The sequence below is a fragment of the Arvicola amphibius genome, chromosome 7 (genome assembly GCF_903992535.2).
Source record: "Arvicola amphibius chromosome 7, mArvAmp1.2, whole genome shotgun sequence".
In the NCBI taxonomy this organism is placed as follows: Eukaryota; Metazoa; Chordata; class Mammalia; order Rodentia; family Cricetidae; genus Arvicola; species Arvicola amphibius.
In genome coordinates this window covers 12,452,401-12,468,900 of record NC_052053.1, presented here as the reverse complement: position 1 = coordinate 12,468,900, position 16,500 = coordinate 12,452,401, and the positions used below count along the sequence as shown (strand labels likewise).

At 46.4% G+C, this 16,500-nt stretch overlaps 1 protein-coding gene across 1 annotated transcript in view; it reads left to right on the top strand.

Annotated features, from left to right (window-relative positions):
• The window catches only part of Rapgef4 (Rap guanine nucleotide exchange factor 4), a 117,315-nt gene that overhangs the window by 77,108 nt on the left and 23,707 nt on the right, over positions 1-16,500 (top strand). Inside the window, 11 exon segments of the mRNA XM_038338012.2 lie at positions 5,428-5,530; positions 5,532-5,555; positions 5,557-5,577; positions 7,652-7,727; positions 7,730-7,742; positions 8,385-8,415; positions 8,656-8,750; positions 9,249-9,356; positions 9,358-9,392; positions 11,271-11,341; positions 11,343-11,361. Coding sequence (XP_038193940.1) covers positions 5,428-5,530; positions 5,532-5,555; positions 5,557-5,577; positions 7,652-7,727; positions 7,730-7,742; positions 8,385-8,415; positions 8,656-8,750; positions 9,249-9,356; positions 9,358-9,392; positions 11,271-11,341; positions 11,343-11,361 — 596 coding nt within the window.

Genomic DNA, 16,500 nt, shown 5'->3' with positions numbered 1-16,500 from the left:
CCACCCAGTGTGAACTCTGACAGTGTGTTACCAAGCGCTGTGTCCTCACTACTCAGCCATAAGACAGTGCAGACCCTGCCTTTGAAACTTGAAAGGAGAATCCTAAGAGGCAGGGGCTTCTAAAGGCAGAAATTCTGAAAATCAACAAAGGAAAACTAGTCTAAGCAAGAAAATGAGAGATGTGTAAAGATATTGACAGCGCCGTAGATGCTTCTGGAAGCCTGGAGTTAACAGTTGCACATAAACACAGGAGCAATGTGCATTGGTTTGACAGGGTCCCTGAGCAGAGTCGGCCCAAAGGTAGGGCAGCGACAAGTACCATAGCTAAGGTCTGCTAAACACTCCATCTGCTGCAGAAGTAGGTCTGACGTCTTACATTAGCCCATTCCATCCTTGGCTTTGAAGCTAACTGAAGAGCATCTATGCAGACAGCTTACGTGTGAACCTGGCCATCCCATTCTAGAGCCTGAGCACCCACCCGAGGAAAGGACAGTGGGCAGAGTGTTGAACTGCTTGCTCCCCAGGGTGGACAGGCAGCAAAGAGGCCCCAGGTCAGAGAGGGAAGAGCAAGTGTTCTGAAGCCAGAAGGTCATGTGGAAGATCTACAGCTTCCGAACCACATGGGCAATTATACTTAACCTGGAGGAGACCCTCGGAATAATAGCGGTAATTATCCCTGCCCTCCCCACTCTCCGGCGTGTCTTGAAGATCAGATGGGGCTCTGTGTGTGAAAGCACATTATAAACCTTGGCATCCCATTAAATACCGCCATGGCGAGTGTGCCATCGCGAGAGGAGCTTGGCATCGGGCAAGGACGGCTAAAGCTTTGCCTCCTCAGGGGGCAGGTGACCCCCAAAGTTTGTTTTCAGGTTGCAAGCAGAGATCTTGTATGCAAAGCAGGGTTTTCGAAAACAACAACATTGAGGGGTATCAGTTTGAATGTTGATAAGTGTTTTATAAATAGCTGCATAATTAGCATGTACTTACCGCAAAAAGTATACATAATATTTTATTCCCCGTTGTAGGCTGTAATGAATCTGCTGTCTCCACATCCTGGGAGGTTTTCACTTACTTTCCCTGTGATAATTTTAATACATGGCACCATTATTAGCTGAATTAAGAATAAGTAAATGAGCAGTTAAAAAAATACAGAAAAATTACAGGTGCCTGTGGTGAGTAAGATAATAACTAGGTAAAAATATATGAAATAATTACAGTGTTTGAACGGCAGAGCTGGCGTGAGGAAAATGACTCAATGGAACATCAAGCCTGCTGTCGGGAAGAGTAGAAAGAGTGCGGCCTGCCTTCCGGCCTGCACCTCTTCCGTTCTCAACCCTGAGCACACACCGGGTCTCTCTGCAGCCCTAGGACGGGTGCCTAACCAGCTGGTCCTCTCCCATGGAGACAGCCGCCCTGAGGGCTTGCTTGTCATCTTGTAGATTCAGCAACCGATACTGAAAGCTCCCGTTTAAGAGATGTGCCAGATGTTTTGACATCTGCGTGGACTTCCTGTACCTGGTGGCATTGAAATCACTGGGAACTGATTTAGAAACAGCTCTGTGAGCTGTGCTCGACATCTTTGTGGAGAAAGATTTTGGATCATTTGGATAAAAGTCTAGAGAAGCTGTGATATTTTTGAAGTAATTTTTTTGAGGGGGGGAAGTACATTCTGTGTTGGCATTTCCAAATGGAGTAATGACTTAAGATAGTTAACCAACCAGCGTTTTGAAGTCTCTTTTGAGCCTAGTCCCCAAATAGTAAATGTGGAGATCCACCGTGTCCTTAAAACCTGGACCCAGCTCTTAAGGGTTCCGACTCGGTGCTCCTGCCTGCAGCGGCTCCCCTTTAGAGAGAAGGCTGAGGCCAGAACTGGAATAGCCGGTAGATGTGACAGAGTTGGCTTAGTCATGGCGACGCTGTCAGCAATGAACGCAGTGCAGATGTTAGTTCAGACACCAGCAGCTCCTGCCTCCCTGACTCACTTTACCCAAGCAGACAGTAACACTTGTACTTTTATTTTTTGTATGTTCTGGGCATGCTTTGAGAATTTGGGTACATTTCTCTCCATCTCCAATGAATTTTCCTGATACCCAACAGACTTAAATCTACTACATAGCACATGTTTGCTAAGGAAACCAGTATCACATGAAATAGAACATAGCACGCTCCGGGGAAAGACTATGCGACCTGAGAATTTGAGTCCCAGTCCTAAGAGTTTCATTGTTAAATTCTGGGAAATCGTTTAATCTTGCTCGGCCTCTTGACAGTTGAAGGAATTGCTATCAAAAGGCTATGGAAACTGTAAATAACTGCCCCATTTGAAACCAGCAACGCATAAGTGACGAGTTTGGCCATTTAAACAATATATTTTCTTCCAGACCATCAACCCTTCTCAAATTTGGGGTAGATTTTTGTGGGAATGAACAGAAACCACTAGTTTATTACCAGTTTGTCACCTATGAAGTCTTCTCTGTGTCCCTTAGGAAACAGATTCCAGGGTCTGGGGAGATGGCTCAATTACCAAAATGACTACTGTGCACACAGGAGGATGGAGTTCAGGTCCCCAGAACCCATGTAAAGCCAGGTATGATTTGTAACCTAGCAATAGCGATAGGGTAGGAGATAGGCAGTGCTCCCATTCCGTACATCACTCCGTAGTCACTCCCATTTTCCTTTGTATGACATCACCGTCTTCGAGTGATTCGAAATCATACCGCGTGTGTAATGAAATCTTTTTAAAGACTCGGATCAGACAGGACACAGTGTGACATTCTTTTTTAAAGTTGAAGGACACGGAAGTTCAAGAATATGTGCACATTTTCACAGTGTAGGGCCTTAAGAAAGATGTTTTTCCATAGGTGATATGACTTAGGTTGTAGCAAAGTGGATGGAGGGAAAGCCTGGTTGAGGGGAAGAGAGGAGTACAGACACCGTGGGGACAGCCTGAAGTCACGAAAGCTGGCGTAGAGAGCGAGCTCAGAGTAAGCCCTGGCATAGCAGGGGCTTTTAAAAACACACTCTATTGGATTTCATAAATTTTACTATCTCATACTTACCAAACCCCACAACGTAGCCATTCTTACTTTATCCTACTGACTCCAAAGATGAATTTTAAAATAGAAACTCTCCAAAGCCTGGGCCTAAGCCGAGTTTTTTTCCTACTTCTTGAATTGAGATTCATTTCGCTGTTGCCCTTGAACATCAGACACTAGGGCAGCTACAAAGAAAGAGCTGTATTAGCTCCCAGTTCTGCAGGCTGGAAGTTCCAGGGGGCCACATCTGACTCAGTATCTGCCGAAGGCATTCATCCCACTCTTAAGCAGAAGGGCAAATGGCAGAATTGTAAAAGAGAGCCAAGAAAGGAGCTCACATGCCTCACAATGATTCACTCTAGAAAGAACCAATCCATTCCTGAGAAGACACACAGTCTCTCCACAAAGACGTTAACGTCCCTCAAGACATCACCTTGTGGTGGTGTTGCGTTAGAGCATTAAAACCTAGACTTGAATCTTAGTGGGAGCGTACCCTATAAAAACTAGCGCCACACGACACACGGTTACCATTAAAATTAAGCAAAAGAGACCGTGTTAGGCTTTATTAGTTTGTGGTCCCTCATTCTCTTTGGATCAGCCTCATGCTGGTGTCATTAACTATATCTGAAGAGCAGCCTGGAAGTTGTCCTTGTCTCGTTCACAGTGACTCACTCCAAATCAAAGCAATAGACAGCGGGAACCGAAGGACGCAAGTCCAGATTCTCAGCCTCTGCTGAGCCAACCAGTATCCGAGTTTCGTCAGTCAATCCCAACAGTGCTGACGCCTGCCATACACGATGGCCACACGACTTTATAAACCAGCGCTGTAATTCTTAGAAAGAAAATCCGAGTATGCATATTTTATGTATATATGTGTGTGTGTGTGTATATATATAATATATATATATACATATATTCAAGAGACCAAAGGGTAATCAGAAAAGAAATAATTTTCACATAAAGTGATCTGTCTTCCCTCTTTTTATTGTAAGCTAGAGAGAATTGTAGCAATACAGCTTGAAGCAATTTCTTTTTATGAATCCTCGTGCTCAATTTATGAAAGCCATTTTGCAACCCATTACATGCAGTAAACCTTTGCTTAACGGTCCTGTCATTCCCCTTGATCGTGATTATTTTATGGTTCTCTCCGAGAGGCCCCTTTCGGTTCAGCTCTGGGCGGCAGCACTGCCACAAGGCAGTTTTCTAAGCTGCCTTTTAAGCTGTCGCCTTCAGCTAGGATGGGGGCATCTCGTGGCCTTGCGACGAGGCTCAGGAATGTGCTTCAATGGGAACAACAGTATCTGGAGTTTGGGAGTCTTGGACTTGAAACCAGCTGTGTCCTGTCGCTAGATCATCATAGCCTTTTTTGTTCCTCTTGTGTGCTTTGCTCACTCTCAGAAAGGAAACAACAGTTTCTTCACAGGTGGGAAAATAGAGCTCTGCCGGGGGCCTTTTGGTATAGTTTATGGCATAAACTATAAATTCTAAGTTTTATGAACTAGGTGATGATGATATGAGCTACTATAAATCACTAAAAAAGGAAAAGTCTGTCTAAAATACTTGTATCGTCCTCACAGGAGTGTCAATGACAGCATGGCCCTTTACTTTTGGCATGTGGTAGGCACTCAACAAAGTGTTGAGTTCTATTGATGAATGGGTCAAACTTTGAGATGAAGGTCGTGGCACTGGGCATGGTATAGAACACAGGGCAAACAGCATCAGCCCAAGCCTCACAGAGCTTGTACCGGAGGGCTGCCCATTTGTGTACAAGTTGACAATGAAGTAGGATGTGGGGCTCTAGGTAAGAGAAGAAGGTGTGGTACAGGAGGGTCTAGCGTCCTCATCAGGGGCTGATTATATAAAGGTGTTCTCTCCCTGATACCGAGTGAGTTTTTCTACTCCCACCTTGCTTGTTCATAGGAGCATGGTCCTGGCAGGACAGGGTACCACCCAGCAATGTTAAATTGAAATCCATGTAAAGAAGGGGATCCTAAAGATGGTAGGTACAATTATGAGACCCAACGGGATGAAGCAAAGTACCCAGAAATAAGCTAAGGGAAATCCATTACTATCCTGAGAGGTGAAGGCAGGATAGAGGGCAGGCCGGGGGAATGAGCTGAAACTAGATCCGACAGGAATCTTTGTCAACACATTAGTCTATGTAGTCTATAGTCTTTAACTCCTCCGTCAGCTATCAGGGGGAAAGTGCTCAGAGTTCCCAAGAGTGTGTATGTGTGTACTTCAGTACCCTATGAGGGGGAGACTCCTTAAGGACCAACGTGGGAGATTGCAGCTGTCTGCAGCTGGGTTTTGTCACTCTCTGCATTGCTAGTAGTGCACGGAACTGGGTGGGCAGTAGCTCTGTCTGTGGTTTCCTTGACTCCTTGGCACTTACCCACGCACAGCCTTCTCAAGGTACAGAACAGGAGAGAATGGACTATTGCCCTCAACAACAAGAGGAGGTCATCCGATTAGTTCTGCAGTGGGCTGCCATGTATTGGGGACCTTCTCCAAGAAGACGATGGTGGCCATGGCTTTCCTGGAGGTACGTGAAGGGGGGGGGGGTCATTCATTCCAAGAATATTCTCCCCTTCTCATAGCACAGGGCTATATACAGCAAACTCTATAGAGATGCTGGATTGCCAGCTCTGATTTGGTTAGCATGTTCACTGCCAGAGAGGTACTTTGATAAAAAAAAAAAACAAAACAACAAAAAACAAAAACAAAACCATCATCCACTATACGGCTATTCTATTTCAAGTGAGCGGTGGCATTGCAATGTGTATTGTCTGCCTCTTGTCCTCTTTGTAGTTTGAAAGGCATGTAATCACATTAGTATCCGCATTTGTAGGCCTGCCTTTTCTACTTAGCTCTGTAAAGATTTTTTCATGTCAGTTATGATCTTTGTAATATAAAGTTCTGATGATCAGTCAGTAACTATCAACAAATTTATTTATCTGTGCTTGTATTGTTCCATTTCTCTCCTCCCTGGATAATTGCACAACAAACATTTTTGTGCATGCAGACTTTGTCATGTTCCTTCCTTTCTTAGGAGTAAGATCACTCGGACAAACGGCAGGTGAGTCTGGCTGCTTAAGAAGCAGGTTGATTTTCATGAGGAACTGTCAGGGCAGCCAGGGGGGCAGTCTTGAATGGAGATTGCGTCCTTGGTTAATACTTCTTCTTGCTTAGCTGTCTTTCTTTCTGTGGCTCACTGCAACATGGGCTTTGGGTTTTAACCCTAGCTTAAGTAGTTACCCTTGTAGCCATTGGCAGAGACCTATGCGCTAAAAGAACAAAGTTCTGAATATTACTGGTTTTTTTTTCTACACATATCTACCCAGGATGAGTTTCTCAGCCTCAGCACACTAGGAGGTAAATGACAGTAACTGATAGGAAAATATTACCTATATTGTAATCAAAGTTTTTTAAATTTATGAATTATGTATTTTCCATGTAGTATTCCCAGACTTGTAGTTGGTGACAGGTAACTGACACAGTGGGACATGACTCTCCCAGGATAAGGGGATAAAACGGTACTCACGCTCCTCCGCAGAACTCTCCAGGAATACTTGGGTACAGCGAGAAGGACAGTGTGGTTCTGTTTCAAAATTTCCATGTCGGTTTACTCTAAAAAGAATTTCCCAAAGAAACTGTGCTCCTTTTGACTCATGCCATCTTTGTGCAGCATCAGGGAAAGTGGACTCTGAGGGGGGTGGTCATTCAAGGGGTTAGGATTTGGAAAATAAGAAATATTCTGACTTGGGGCCCCCTCCCCTGTAATCACCATGTTGTGGTGGCCAGACCATGGAGACTGCTGCTACTGAGAGACACGGGGAATGGGTGCCGCTTTTGCTACTAGGTGGTCGGCACAGCTCTGAGACAGTACAGCTGGGATGGCGGCACAAGGGCCACAGTGTGGAGGACCGCGTCTGCATTTGCACCATTAACAACCGCCACTGGTGATATATTAAATAAACAACAAATACTACAATAATATCAAAAATAAATATTAAGTTGGACAGAGTTGGCATACGATTTTAATCCCAGTCTCAGGGATGGCAGAGGCAGGCGGATCTCAGTGAGTTCGAGACCAAGCCTGGTCTACAGAGTGAGTGCCAGGACAGCCAGGGCTACACAGAGAAACCCCTGTGTTGAAAAGAAGAAAAAGAATAAATATTAAACATTCCCTGGGGATAAAAGAACAAAAAAGATAAAAGCGTTTTTAAAGTATAGATTGTAAAGTTGGCCTTGGCGCTCTTTCACACAATGCCGCATAAATTCACTTGCGGTTATTGTTTTAATTTTTGTTATGGTAAAAGTGTAAATAGAATAGAATTTATTATTTTGACCAATTAAAAATACATAATTCATTGATAGTCATTTCATCACCATTATCTATTTCCAGGACCTTTTCTCATTAACAATTTCAATGTAATATTGACTTCCTCCTCCTTCTCTCCCTTCCTCCGCCCCCCTTCTATCCTCTCCTCGCCATGAAGCTATAGTTTGGGGGGTGCCTAGCCACATTCATGGCCCAGGCGCGCGTCTCTGTCGCTCTCTAGAGAGCCGTTGCCCCATGCCGGTCTCGCTAAGATCCTGGCCTTTGCCGATTACAGGAGTTCTATGTGTCTGTCTCTAGATGACGCCCGGGGTCGATGGCTGCCTTCAAGGAGCAGCTGCCGGAGTTGGAGAAGACGTCAAACAAATGTAAGGAGGGACTTTGCTCTGGGGTGCACTTTCCCCCAAGTGAGTGCCAGCATCGCGATTAGAACCTCCTCCAAAAAGTCTTGTGCCTGCAGAAATGGCTACGGCTGGTCTATCATTAGGCACAGTTCTGATTTTGTGTCACCGGCCCCAGACACACGGTGGCAGTGAGGCTGGAAGCGCAGAGGCTGGATGCCTTCTGTGCTAGCAGGCTATGGGCCCCTTAGACCACCCGCAATAAAATAGTCCATGGGCATTTTGGGTATTTGAAGACATTTACCTAGATGGGAAATTCACTCCTGCTGCTAACTCTGTTAATTGAAAGGATTTGCTGTTAGTGAACTGTTAGATTAGTACTGGAGAGCGAGTAGTAAGTTAGGAGTTTGACTTTGAAAGCCAGGAGGCTGGAGCATTTAACCTCGGGTCTGCTCAGAATCTGCCCTGTGACGAGAGCTAATGGTTCTGCCACCTCCGTGCATTTTGGCCTCTTCCTGTTAGAATGGGATGGTATGCCTCCCATTGCTGCCCAGAGGGACTGTGTGACTTCACTGCTTAACACAACATGAAAGTGATGTGCAAATGAAGCAACCTAAAATGAGACAGCAAGCAATGGTACTCAACAGTGTGCTTCTCTGCTTCTTGTAGCTCAGAAGATGCGAAAGCGCCACAGAAGAAGGTAAGGGGTCTTCGGAGCCTGGCACTATCTGTAGCATTATGATCACCCAGAAGCCCCGGATTACAGTATATTGGAGTGATGTCTCCTCTGTACACATAAAATCTGCTTGCTTCATTCCGTGGCCCTAAGTGCTCCTCAGGCGCATCTTCTTTTCTCTGAGTTGTTAGGGAATGTTAGTCGCTCGCTGTGCCTTACGTCACTCGCTCTGCCTTACGTCACTTGCGGTTATTATTTTTACAGCACAAGGTCCTTTTGCAGCAGTTCAACACAGGTGACGAGAGGGCCCAGAAGCGTCAGCCGATTCGTGGCTCTGATGAGGGTGAGCAATCTCTTGTGTGGAATTTTATAGTCAGGCTAACATCTGCCCCTGGATGTCATCACCTTGAAACCACCACTACCACAAAAAAAAAAAAAAAAAAAAAAAAAAAAAAAAAAGCCCTGCTCTCGGCTCTTGGATGTGCCCCTTGGTCTCTTGATAAGTTATGTTCTTGGAGTCTGGTACCCAGGCAGAGCTGAGATGCTTGCCCACACCTGACCGGCACTGCCTCTCCTCCTCAATTGTCGCCATCTCTTAAAGGGCTTGGTTGTCAAGATTATCAACTTCTGTGAAAGAACTGGTGGGAAGGCTGTGGGAACCTATGGATTCCAGAGCTAGGTGTAACACAGACAGACAGACAGACACACACCACACACACCAGTGGGTCAGTAAGAGCAAGGCTTCTGAGCCAGGTGTCTGCTCAGACCCTGACCACAGATATCTAATAACTTGCATTGCTTATGCTTTTCTCTGAATGCCTGTGACCATTTTCTCACTATGTCAACCATCTCCGAAGTCTTGTTTAGGTCTACTGCAGGGACCATACCTATACCACCATCCGGGTGCCTGTAGCTGCCTCGGTGAAGGACGTCATCAGTGCAGTGGCTGACAAACTCGGCTCTGGAAGGCCTGATCATAGTCAAGATGAACTCCGGAGGAGGTAACAACTGGATTAGCATCTGGGCTTTTGTGAAAGAGGCCACCTGTCCAATAAGAACCATTGTTAGCTAACCATAAGTAGCAAGGCCATTCGTGGCTGACCCGGAAGGATGGCAGAGACAGTGTGAGCTCCCAAGAATGACAGAAACATTGTGGGAAGAGGTGAACTGATTAGATGTCTGAGATTCCCTGCCTCAGAGCTTCCCACAGAAAAGAGTAAGAAGAGAAGGGATTTTGGGAGGCAGCTGTGTCTGTAACCTCTGGCATATGTGACAGCCTGGGGCTTCTTTCCTTGGAAACCATAGGCTCTTTCTCTGGGCCTATAGATCCCTGAGAAAGGTGCATGGAGCTTGAACTAGCTAAGGCTCCAGTGCCTGCAAACCTGAAGCTCGGGGCAGTTGAGGGCTGACTCTTTTCAAGTGATTACAGTTTCCTCCTTATCCGTTAGAGCCAGCGAGCTCAGCTGCCCTCATAGCATGAGGAGTATGCCATTCCCCCAAACCTGGGACTAAACTTCTTTCCCTTGTCCCCGATTATATCATACCTGAAATGTCAATTTGTGTCATCCCGAATGCCCTGGGCAATTGCACGTAGCAATGACAGAAAAGGGTGAATTAGACACACTCTGTGTCCACGAGTCGCTCCCAGGCTGGGAGGGGTTAGGAAGTAAATGAGCACCTGCACCCCATGCTGGCAGGGTTGGACAGTGGTCACCCACAATGCATTGAGAGGATGCGGGAAGGAGCCAGGGTATGAATTCCCCAGGGGAGGTCTCATAGCCATTTGAGGGGTCTTTAGGAGCGGAGTGGAACATTTCTGCCTCATGTGAAGGTCGATGATTCCAGTGATGCAGGGTCTTAAAGTGGATGATGGGATCTCAATACCCTGCCTTCTGTTTTTGTCCCAGTTGGTCCAGGCCCAGGGATGACCACACACTCTTCCATAGGTGTCCCAGTAAACTAGGTATTCACCTAAATGATATTGTGCTGTTGATGCCTGCCCCTTGATGTCCCATCTAAAATCTTAAACTGCTCCCCTGCCACATACTGTCTAACCCCCCCTTCCCTACTGTTCTCTGGTGGCCCTTATCCCATCTCAACTACACACACACACTATATACACACACACACTATACATACACACACTATACACACACACATACACACACCTCTCACACACACTTACACATTCACACACCTCACAGACACACACCTCACACATACACACACTACACATACACACATTCATTATTCCCTCTGTGCCTGACTGGAATTTTTAATTTATGCTTTATATTATCTCTATCATTTATATTTTATCTTTCCATCATTTCTTTATGTGTCCCCAGTGGCTGGTACATAGTAAGTAATAATATAATATTCAATAAACTAATTTGTAAAATACAGAAAAGGTCTGAAGGTAGTTATGCTGTTAACTTCGGGAACAAGTTTTAAGAAAAAAAAAAACATTTTTGCAACTAAACCATGTGCGATCTCTGAAAACATCCACCAAGGTTTTTAGCAATGCTCTTTCTCTCTCCAAAGGGCCGAGGCATTGTTACCCTCAAGAAACCTAACTTGCTATCTAAATGGCTGTGCAGGTTTTATAAATAATCATGGTTGCAGAGTAGATCAGGGCAAATGGATCCTTGGGTGTTCGCCCTCCTGTCGTTGTGGTCATTTCCGATGGCATCCCAAGCACTGTGCGGCTATCTGAAGCGCTGTCTTTTTTATTCAGTGGATCCCCTCACCCCTGCTTTTATGCAGGCGCGTTGCGTGTTCCGGTAATTCACCGAGCTGGCAATTTGGTTGGTGTGATTAGGGCAGTGCAGCAAATCTCAGATGGATTTAATAGGCCAATCTCATGCTTTTTATGTTCACAGAAAAGGTGGTGCTCAAACCTAATGATGTTTCAGTATTTACGACGCTCACCATTAATGGACGCCTGTTTGCACTGCCCGCGAGAGCAATTCGAACTCACTGGTAGGTGTGAATGGCCTCGCCTTGGAGGCAGTGGTGTGCAATCAGAAAACCTTGTCTGCAGCTTAATTCACAGCCACACTGAGGCTTGGTGGCTGAAAATCGTGACTACTGTGTGGCTTGTTTCTACACTGTGGTCTGCCGGGAAAGCCTCAGGTGCCTCTCGCTGGAGATGCTCCCAGCTGCGGTGATCTGTGGAAATTAGCCAAGCCACACCACTATGGAGGACAGTTTAGTATTCAGAACCTTGGGGGGTGATTCATTTCATTGAAACATCTTTAAATTCAGTATTAGCGTTCGAAATCGGGATGCTCAGATCAGGAGGGCAGTGATGGCTTGTAAGGGAAGTACCAGTCTTCGGAGACTTCTGAAGGAGGACAGGTGGCAGGGCCAGCAGCAGGCCTAGAAGGGCTCGTCCCTCAGCATACTCTCAGGACCTTCATAGGGAAACTAGAGGTCAGAGCACTTGTCCCCAGCCACCCAGAACTTCTGTGAAGAAAGGACGCACCCCATTTCTGTTTATCCTATAGAAATTAAGTGTGGAATTGACCAGCTATTAAAGGATCTTAGAAGCCACAGGACCAAGTTTAGCTTCACAAAGCCCCCAGCTTTCCTGTGGTCTGGACCCATGGGCTTCCCTTGTTATATATATAAAAAAAAAAAAGCAGTATGTAAGTGAGAGGTGAACCACATGAAAACTTGGAGAACATTGCATTCTCCTTAGTAGGTAGATTCTTGCCTGGAACTTCAGGAGGGAGTCGGGCTGGAGGGTGGAGTCAGAGTCCTTGGTGGCGTATGAGGGCCCCGTTTTTCACTGCTCAGGAGCCTGGTTTCCGCTTCAGAGAAGGCCACGGGTCTTTGCTCACTCACTTTTCTAGATGTGGACTTGCCAGGTAGCCCATGCTGACCCCTGGGGTTTTTGTTTTTTATTTTGCTTTTTTTTTAAATTTTTACTATTTTTATTTTTTGGAGGGTTTTATATTTTGGGTTGCTTGTTTGTTTTTCAAGACAGAGTTGTTTTCTGTATAGCTCTGGCTCTCCTGGAACTTGATCTGAAGACCAGGACGGCCTCGAACTTAGAGATTCCCCTGCCTCTGCCTCCTAAGTGCTGGGACTAAAAGGATGCACCTTTGCTAGGTTTTAATCCTCATTCCTTAGTCTCCCGTGTTCTGAGATTACAAGTGTATGCAACCAGACCCAACGGGACAGCTCATTTGGCACCATCTTGCTTTCACTTAGGGAAGAACAAATGTGACATAGTGCCTTTGATTCCCTAGCCATGCCCTAACCCTAGCTACCAGCCCAGGAATCTCAGCATGGAGTCACACTCCTGTCTGTGTATTCCTGAGTTCTTAGTCACCTGCCTTCCTCCCTCTCTGAGTAAACATCTCTCAACATGGAGCAATTAAGAAATGAAATGAATAACCCAGGAAACCGCATCAAGACAGAAGGGGAAAAGTGTTCCCACAAAGTCATCCTCTGACCTCCACTGGTGCCACGAACCATTTGCCCTTCCTCTCCCCACACACATCATGCATACACATATAATTTTTAAAAATTGCTACCCTCCCCTGGAGACTCACACCTTGAACAGCCAGTGTTGCTGATGTTCCGTCGAGGGTGCTGGGTGATGTGTTTGCCACACAGTGTGCTGGGGCCTCTCTTGCCAGCTGGTTCTTGGCCGCTGTGTTGAGCCAGGGGGGGTAGATAGATAGGCATGTGGAATGTCTCCAGCTCCCTGGGGGCAGACACTAACGTTTTAAGCTTCTGTTTATTGAACACAGTCCTTTGGCCTTCCAAGTTCTGGGCTCTTGCTTATCTTCCATTTTAAGGCCTGACTGGTTGGAAGGAATTTGCTTGGCAACGAGGACCCTGGACAGGAAGCTCTCAGCTGGGTGGTGCCATGTCTCTCTGTGCTCACAGAGGTCAGACCTTACCTGAAGCCCTCCCTCTCGGACTTGCTGAAGCATTTCTGTGAGGATCACCCTTCTAGAAAGAGTTGTCCAGGGGGTGACTGCAGGGCCAAATGTCAACAGAACCCTCAGATCTATCAGCACACACTTACTAAGTGTCTGCTAAGCGCTCCGTGCTGTGCCTGCTTCTGTGGCCAACAGGACAAGTGCCCCGGAGCATTGTCCTTACAACAATGACAGTCAAATCAGGATGCGGGTAACCCAAACAGTCCAGGAGAAAATGAATTTTAGTGTTAAACTGTGTTGTCTACACCCAGTAGAGTGCCAGCGTTGATCCGACTGGAGCGGGGCTTGGATTCAGGAGATTTACTCTCTTGGAGTTTTATTTGAGTATAAATATTAGTACAAAACCAATTACAACAGGGCTTCAGTGTACTGTAATTTGGCTCGCCTTGTATCCACTCACTGGGTTCCTTAGACTTTTATTTAGTATCTGCCACCATCGTTCCAGTTCTGTGGACGTTCTGCGGTGGGAAAGTCTAAAAAGACAAACCTTCATAGTCCATGGTTCCTCACGGAGCTTGTGATGTCCGGTGGGTCATCAGAGAGAGCCTGCTATGACAAGTTCCACTACAGGAAGATGGAGAGTCTACAGGGCTTTCTTTTATACCCTGGAGTAATGTCGAGATGACAACCCAGCGTCCATGGCCAAAAGAGCTCCCCATCTTTCTTAGTGTTGAAACCTCGGGTGAATTAGTCCTGTCTACCATAAAACCTCCAGGAAAGTGCTAGTGGGTAGATGGGGTCACCCCAGCCTCGAGACAGCAGAGTCAGTGAATAGAGCGGGGAGCAGTTGAGGAGTGGAGCAGAAAGGTTGTGCCCTCAACAGCCACCATAGGGGGGCAGGGAGACCACAGAGAACCAGTCCAACCTAAGTCATGGTCCTAAGACCTTCTACTAAATACCTGCCCTGGCTGAAACCATTCCCACCTGGTCCCGTAAGCTACTTGCCCATCGGCGTCAGGTCTGTTTGGAATCGTCACCCTCTGCCTTCTTATCTGCACTCTGCGGAGTGACTCCATGCCCAGCTCTTAGCCTCTAATCACACTTTCTTTCCTGTGCGTGTGCAGCCCTGGAGTCGCTCTGGAAAGGAGACCTAATTTGAGAGATGGGCCCTCCCTGTGCCAAGGACTGGGCTCACATGCTGCACTTAAATCGCTCCCATTTAATCCTCTTAACAAACCTTGGTATTAATACCCTAAGTTGCCAACTTAGGTAGTATAACCCTGATTTCCCGGAGCTGGAGACGACAGTCAAAAGATTAAGGGATGATTTTCAAGCATGTGTTACTATCGTGCGGTTTGTGCTCAGTCTGCTGTTTCCCGAGGCTGGCGCTAACATGGTCTATTATCTTGCCTGTGACATAACCCTGTCTCCTAAGATGGTACTCAGAGGCTCTTTAAAAGCTGTTATTTGGTCCCTCTGTGCAATCTGTTCCTGCAAATCAAGTCTCCTGGCAGCTTCCCCACTTCCAAGCCGCCCTTGCTATCTGCCTAACATGGACTGTCCCTGAGCAAGGCTTCTCTCATTCACCTGCCCACTGGCTCTTTTAATCCTCCATCACACATTGATCCCAAGTATGCAGTATCTTTAAAAGGTCCATTCAGTGCCTCCACCTGCCTGTCTGGGTACCTAGCAGTCTAGTATGTTGATACTCTGTCTCCAGATGTGCACATAGTCCAGCTTACTGTATCCACAAGTAGCATTACACCCATTGGGTGGAGGGGTGACTACTATGTGGTAAGCTTGACTTGCGCATCTCGCAGACTGAACTTTGCAATGCGGGGTACCACCTACCACTTTTGACCATGTCATTTCTTTGGTGTCTAGGAAGCAGGGGCATTTGTAGAACACAGTGCGTAACGTAGGGGTGAGATGAAACCTGTATAATATTAGTGCTTCTAACATGAACCCCTTTCCTGGGGCTGGAGCACACAGCCTGAACATGCAAAGAAAGTGCACAGCCAGAGTTTGTATCCCTAGCACTGGGACATGAATATTGAATATCCAAATACAGTTAGCAGGCTTACAGATAAGTATTAAGGTTTTATAGACTATCCAGTCACCCATCTTACAAGGTAAAGACACTTTATAGTACATTTCTCCCAATACAGAGGGAGGTAAGCGAACCAATGAGAACTTCTGACCAAGAGTCTTAGCCAGAGCCGTAGAGTTTGGGTTTGGCCCAAACACGTGAGTAACGTTCAGGCGCTCTCAGGAGCTCAGGGACCTGGAAATCCTGCATAGCCTCAGTTCATACACTCGCCACTGCTTCACCTTTTCAGGTGGTGTGCGCACACATGGCTGTGGCAGCCTGACCTCCATCACCAGCAGCAGTTAAGTGGTACTGTGGGTAGACATTCAAGCTCCCGTGCTAGTACTTGGCTTTATAACAGTTTCCATGGGAACACAAGTGGAAGGTCTCCAAGATCATCTTCCCTCTTTAACCACGGAAAAGGAAGTTTCCAGGTACCTCCAAGCCCCAGGCAAAGGAGACCTGAAGTGTTTATCTAGTTATTCATTAGCAACAAAAACTCAGGAGTCAGATATCCGGGTAAGAACCTGAAGTGTCCAGTGACCTCTCTCTCTTTATTTTTTGATTTGATTTGATTTGATTTATTTGGTTTTCGAGACAGGGTTTCTCTATATTCTATCCTGGAAACAAGCTCTGTGTAGACCAGACTAGGCCTCAGGCCTACCCAAATGGCTGGACTAAAGGCAGTGCCACCACCGCCTGGCTAACAGTGACCTCTCATCCCGTTCGTTCCTCCATCCAAAAGGGTTGAAACCCTCTCTAAGCCCCGCCCTACTACTTCCTTGTCTCTTTATCTGCCTGCAGTCCTCCAAAACTCTGTGGTTATTGGTCAGCTCGTAGCTAGCTCCACCCTCTGACTCAAAGCAAACTTTGTCAGAATGTGATCTAAACATCCTACAACAGAGAACCTTCCTGGGTCATCCTTTGCCAAATCTCATTGCCATGGTGGCAGGGATGATGGCTGTGGTGGTGACGTTGATGACAGAGATGGCCTTGAAGCAAGAGTACATCAAACGGCAAAGGCGTTTTTTAACTTCCAAACCACATTGTTCAACAATATGCCCTCGGACCGTGTCCCCAGAATCCTTTCCCCTCAAAATACTCCTGTCATGGGTGTTTGATCAC